Source organism: Phragmites australis, chromosome 23, assembly GCF_958298935.1.
Source record: "Phragmites australis chromosome 23, lpPhrAust1.1, whole genome shotgun sequence".
NCBI classification, from domain to species: Eukaryota; Viridiplantae; Streptophyta; class Magnoliopsida; order Poales; family Poaceae; genus Phragmites; species Phragmites australis.
Genome location: NC_084943.1, coordinates 20,910,915 through 20,917,410, shown reverse-complemented (window position 1 = coordinate 20,917,410; position 6,496 = coordinate 20,910,915). Strand labels below are relative to the sequence as shown.

The following is a 6,496-nucleotide window of genomic DNA, read 5'->3' as shown; positions in this document are numbered from 1 at the left end:
GGCTTCGACGACCTACTCACTGCCGCCGTCACCATCTTCTGTTGCTTCACCCTGTGCGCTCGCAATGGGTTCCACTGAACCCCTGCACAGCACCTCCACTGCCATCTCCACGATGGTTGCCACCTCCTCCTCTTCTGTCAACGTCAAGATACACATTTCGATCGTGCTTGACTTTGCCGTCTCCAACTACACCAAGTGGAGTCAATTCTTCACGACGATGTGTGGCAAATTCGGTCTCCTTCACCACATTGACGACACAGCCGCTTTGCGCCCCAACGATACAGATTGGGTTCAAGCTGACTATGTCGTTGTCTCCTAACTCTTCGGCTCCATCTCCGACGATGTCCTTGACATCACCATGGAGCCTGGCTAGCATGCTCGTGATCTCTGGCTTGCGACTGAGGGAAACGTCCGCAACAACAGAGAGCCCCGGACAATCTACCTCTTAGCTCAATTTCACTCCCTCGTCCAAGGCGACATGATGGTGACTGCCTACAGCCAACGCATGAAGCAACTCGCCGACGCTCTGCGTGACCTCGGCCACCCCGTCTTCGACTCTCAACTCGTCCTCAACCTGCTGTGTGGTCTGGCTCCGTGTCTCAGCCATCAAGCCGACCTCATTGCCGAAAAGGAGCCCTTCTAGTCCTTTGCCTCAGCACGTACCGCTCTGCTCCTAGCCGAGATGTGTGCCTCCCATGCAGCTGGCATCACTACCGGGACCGCCCTTGTCGCATCCTCCCCGACCCAAGCTTCCGGTGCAGGCGGGTGCCAAGGCACCTCCTGATCGTTGTCTATTACGATAATATCAGCGCTGTCTACATGTCGATCAATCCAGTTCAACATCGCCGCACGAAACATATTGAAAGCGATATCCATTTTGTTCATGACAAGATGTCTCTTGGAGAGGTCCGTGTGCTTCACATGCCCTCCTCTCACCAGTTTACGAACATAATGACTAAAGGCCTCCTGGCATAGCTTTTTCAGGATTTTTAGTCCAGTCTTTGTGTCCAAAATCCTTCCGCTGCGACTGTAGACGGATATTAGACCATCTCTAACCATATTCCCTTCCTCATTCCCATTCTCTTTATTTTATCTCATCTCCAACAGCTTTCATTCGAGCATAATCGCGAAGGGAAATGAGAGAGAATCCCATCTTGAAGTAAATGACTTTGAAAATTGCTTCGTGACGGAAACTGTGAAGGGAAACCGTTGAAGTTCTGAAGGAAACGAAAATCGTTTCACGACGGGATTTTTGTCCCCGAAGGGAAGACGTTGGCCATGGTCTTAAAAAATATTGTACAACTTTTATTATAGTTTATTACCTTTCCGTTCCTAGTTTAGCCCTCTAATCGAGGATCTTGTACACATTCCTAGGCCTTGACTGCCTATATGAAATGCCATCCCAACCTCTCTGGTTTTACGGTGATTTGCTCCGATTCCTTCCTTCAGTTTTAAGAGAATCCGAAAAATGAAAAGGCTGTTTATAGCGTTGTATCTTTATCCTATGTATATAAATGTGCTTTGTGCCAAGGGAAAAAAAAAAACTCAAGGTGTCACCGAAGGGTCAATGCTTGAACACTGACCGAACATGTCAAAATTGCCGAGTGGATTGATCAGCCATCCTGCACTACACAGGGAAACATATACACATCATCTGTACATGGTCAGTTTGGAAGCCAAAGCATCCAGACCATTACATCAATCTACAAGCCAGTCAAGGTTATAACTCTCCTCTGCCACCTGCACTCGGAGGTCCGGGATGACCTGCTCGGCCTCCCTCCACAGCAACGCTGTCTCCTCATCGCACACGACGTGACCGAGGGACTTCAGGGAGGAGGACGACCTCGGGAGGCTCCTCAACCGCGAGCAGTCCCGCATGTCAATCTTCTCCAGGCTTGTCAGGTGACCAAGCTCCTCTGGGAGGTCTGTCAGGTTGATACACTGAGATATGTCAAGGTATTTCAGCCTCTTCAGGCTGCACACCGACGGCGGGAGCCGCCACAACGCCGGGCAGGCATACACCCGAAGAATGCTCAGGCAGTGCAGCTTGCCCAGCTCATATGGGAGCTCAGTGAGGTCATGGCAGTTTGAGATGGAGATGCTCTCAAGGGAGCTGATCTCACAGATGCTAGATGGCAACTCCTTCAGATCTATGCAGTGATCAATGGTGAGGCTGGATAGACGTGGGAAAGTCACTGAGAGGTCCATCTTTGATCCTCTTAGGCTGTTGTTCAGCTCGCAGAGGACAAGGGAGATCTTCCGCAGGCTATTCAGTGGAATTGTGGTCTTTGGCAGTGGTGGGAGGGTGATCTTTTCCAGCCAGAGGCTCCTCAGGCCGTTGAGCGTGGTGAAGGCAGATAGATTGTCAAGGGTTGCGCTGGTGGTTCCGTAGTTGATCAGCACCAAGGCTTTCAGGTTCTGCATCGTTGCGATGAATGGTGGGAGGTAGTACACATTTGAGGCGAAGTTGAGGATGAGCACTTCTGCCTTGGGGAAGCTCATCTGGAACCAGTCAGATTCTTTCATTTCACCTGAAGTTTTGAAAACAGTTGGTCAGATCATTCTGTCCAAAGGAAGAAAGCATAAGATGGAAACTACATCTTGTACGTTCAATGAGGTAATATTTCAGAAGAAACTACAGAAGCATGCTCTTTTAATACTGGTTTAAAATGGACTTTTATGGATGATGCTAAGGTCTGCTGAAGAACTTCAGTTCGGTACAACAGTAGGTGGATTACAGGGAAAAATAATTCACAAGATCAAGTCAGAACCTTGCAATCATGGAAGTCTTAACTATATTGTGTACTTGTGTTTATTACTATAATGGATCTTCTTCCATTACTTCTAGCAAATTTCAGTAAGGATTCAGAATGGGTTTACTAAAGATATTAGATGGCAAATTGTCGGCAATAAATAACCAGAGAAGTGGGGAACAGTGAGTGACTAATGTGCACCTGTATGAATGGAAAGAATCTGAGCTTCAAACGGAGTGTCCTTATTCCTTTGCCAATCTCTTGGAAGTGATTCTTCTCGTCTTGGCATCACCAGCTGCCTCCGCTTGTTCAGAGGATCACGTCCACTCATATGAAGTGACAGATCCCTCAACACATCATGTTGCGTCACCGAGAAGTCATGGTAGCTACTATACAGATCTCCAGCCTTGTTCCTGCATAAAGAACAGCAAAGAGTTAAAGCTCTTCTTTGCGATATCTCAATTTCTCGAATATTTTCGAACACGTATATGGCAGAAGATACATACTGTGCATCATTAACGAGGGTAACAAGGTTCTTGTTCGAAAGCTCAACCAAGATGGCAAAAGCATCTGGCTCATCAAGATCATGTATCTCCATCCAAATGTTGATCAACACATCAAGAGGGATCCTCTTATCCTCTGGGAAGCAGCCCAGATCAAGGAAACAATCTCTAACCTTCTCTGACAAGCGCTCAACGCTTGCTGCCATTCTGTCTAGGAGCTTGGTCTCATGGGAATCCGAAATAGCCTCTCCTCGTGACAACCGGTTCTTGGCACTAAGCCATATCATAGGAGGCTGATCCCGCATCGATGCACCGATAACCTTCAGAGCTAGAGGAAGCCCTCTACACTCTGCAGCGACCTGCTTAACCAATTTCTTGTTAGCAGTGCATGGAACACACTCCTGATCGAAGGCAGCACGGCAGAAGACAGATAAAGCCTCCTCCTCATCAAGCAGCTGCATTTCATATGTCCGTGTTACCAACATGGGAAACTTGAATCTCGATACAACAAGAGTCTTGCACCCAGGGAACTTGAAGACGAGCTCCTCAAGCTGTGCAAGAGACCACACATCATCAAGGATAACAAGGACCGGTCCTCGGTCCCTCGGCCCTAACTTGAGCTGCCATTCTGGGATCTGGTTGAATGCACCAAGCACTAAGTTGCCGCTGATCTGCTCCCACAGCTTCATCTTGATGGTCTCCAAGTTCGCAGATTGTGAGATCGTCTCAAAGAAGATCCTATCGTTGAAGTAGCCTACAGAAAGAAAGAAATTGTGTCAGCATCACGAAGGCAATAAACCTTGCTAAATACTGCGTGAAATAAGGGGGAAACGTAATACAAAAGGGGATCAGCTTTGAGAATGCATTAGATCATGATGAGAAACAAAAATTCACCATGACAATCACAAAGAAGTTGCTGAAGTAAGATTTAGCATAGTAGCCTCAATTTTGGATAATATGTGTTCTAATTTATCAAGGATGACGATAATTGAATTAGGTTTACTGTGATCTTGATTAAAATCGAAGGTGTTGGCACTTGGCACTACGAACACAAGTTGCTGAGTTGAGCTATATCAAAGCTTCACCACCATCACTGATACCAATTTCTTAACATATGATCTGAAAGTTGGTAATAACCCTATGAATTATAAGAAAGAAAATAGATTACTTGGATCTGAATTGGAAGAGAACACACTAGTACTTAGCTGTTTGGAGTTACCATTTGTTTAAGGTTTAAACAGACGCGGCTGGTCTCATGTGTATTTCACTAAGCGGCTACCATATCTTGATTTAAGATTAAGATGTTATCACCATGAACACAAGTAAAGTTTACTCAACTTGAACCAAGAAGTTAAGAGTAGCTTTTAAGATGGTCAGTTGTGTGAAATTAGAAGCAATCTGATCTTATCACAATGGTACACTTACCACTAAGCTGGTCAAAGCGCCAATTTTGACCAAACAAGTGGTGCAGAGCAAAACGGAAGTATCAACCTCACCTTTACCTAATTACACGACATCATGAAATTCAACAACCAAAGATGCCCCCAATTTGCAAAATGTTTTGCACTCAATAATTCAAGAAAACATGCAAACTTTGCGCGAAAGATGCAATCTTTGCACATAAGATCGGACGAATTCAAGGAAAAGACATAAAAATCGACTACCAGGAGACGAGGTGATCAGGATTTGATCCGTATTCTTCTTACCTCGGACCTTGTGATCCCTGAAGATCTCCATGGCGAGCGTGGTCTTGCCGCTGCCGCCCATGCCGGAGATGCCGACCACCTCCCAGCCGCCACCGCCGCTCATCACCATCTCCTTCACCTTCTCCTTGCCCACCTTGAGGCCGCCGCCCAGCATCCCGTCGCCCGCGTGCTCCTCCGGAAGCTCCACGTCCATGGCCATCACCCCGGCCTTGGCGGGCGGCATCTCCATCGCCATCGCCATGGCCTTGTGCGGCAGCGCCTCCATCGGCGGCATAGCAACCATGGAGCCCTTAAGCGGCGGCGGCGCGACGGGGACGGACATGGCCGGCGGCGTCTGCTGCTGCGCTGCCGCGATCTCCTCGACGCGGCGCTCGAGCCGCTCGATGCGCGCGCCGGCCTCGTCCCGCAGCCGGCGCACGCCGTCGATGACGTGCACGGGCGCGTGGCGCGCCAGCCACCGAGCGATCCCGCGGTCGGCGGCCTCCATCCGGCGCGCGAGCTGCGCGGCGCGGTACACGTTCCAGCGCGGGGAGGACGCGGCGCGGCGCGCGAGGTCGAGCGCCTCCCTGATCCGCGCCGCGAGCTCCCCGAGCTCCCCGTTGGTGCGCTGGTTGTGAGGCCCGAGGTCCTGCACGAGGGGGAGCAGCGGCTCGACGCTCCGGCGCAGGCGCTCGGCGGTGGAGCGGCAGAGGAAGGTGCCCCGCACCGCGCGCAGCAGCTCCCGCAGCGCCTCCCCAGCCAGCTCGTCGAACAGCAGCCGGTCCATGGCTGCTCACGCCGCTTCCTTCTCCTCTTCCTCCCTCCTCTCTCTACCGCCTCCTGCTTGCGTGTGCTTGGTGCAGATGTTCAGCTGGGTGAGTGAGGGGTCGCCATCGGCGTGGAGGAGGAGGCCGTCGCGTTGGGTCTCAGAGGTAGGGAGTGGAAAGCAAGAGAGTAGTTATAGGAAGGCGGGAGCGTGGGAAACGCCGGCTGGGGGTCAACCGTCGCGGTGAGGGGTCGCCGGTAACCTGAGCTCAGACTCGAGAGCCTCAGTCACTGACACCGCTGCTGGTCTCGTGGACCCACTCCACCGCGTCCGCTTCACAAGTACCGTAGTGGTTAGTCACCGGAATAGACCAGCATGACCGTCACTTAACAAGTAGACCCGACCCCAGTTTACTTTGCCCTGCTTGGCTCTCGGTTATGGAAAAAGTAAGGCCTCGTTTGCATCGCAGGATTTTCATATGATTTTTAAGGATTTTAATCTTTAGAGTTTATCCTGTAAAGGTTTTTTGAATAAAGAAATAAGCTTGTTAAATTCTAACGAAAATCCTATGCAATGGCTTCTTTTACAGAATTTTTGGAGAAATTGTAACATGAGGTCGGTCTAACCTTATGAAAGATTTCGTTTGAGTCTATCTCTTTCATCTGATTTTTATATTTTTCTTGTGCTCTATCTAAACAGTCATTTTTAAGTTTTCTTATGTTTTTCCATTGTATAGGATTTAATATGCTAAAATATTTTAATCTTATATTTTTTCTATTCCTGTATTTT

General features: G+C 49.2%; 1 protein-coding gene across 1 annotated transcript; it reads right to left on the bottom strand.

The window, feature by feature from the left end:
* Positions 1 to 1,589: 1,589 nt before the first annotated feature.
* On the bottom strand, positions 1,590 to 5,886 carry LOC133905700 (putative disease resistance protein At5g47280). Its single transcript, XM_062347461.1, has 4 exons — positions 4,963 to 5,886; positions 3,260 to 4,010; positions 2,955 to 3,166; positions 1,590 to 2,531 (listed from the first exon to the last, which is right to left on the bottom strand). Exons 1-4 carry the CDS (start codon positions 5,726 to 5,728, stop codon positions 1,699 to 1,701), a joined length of 2,562 nt encoding a protein of 853 aa, XP_062203445.1. The 5' UTR covers positions 5,729 to 5,886; the 3' UTR covers positions 1,590 to 1,698.
* Positions 5,887 to 6,496: the final 610 nt, after the last annotated feature.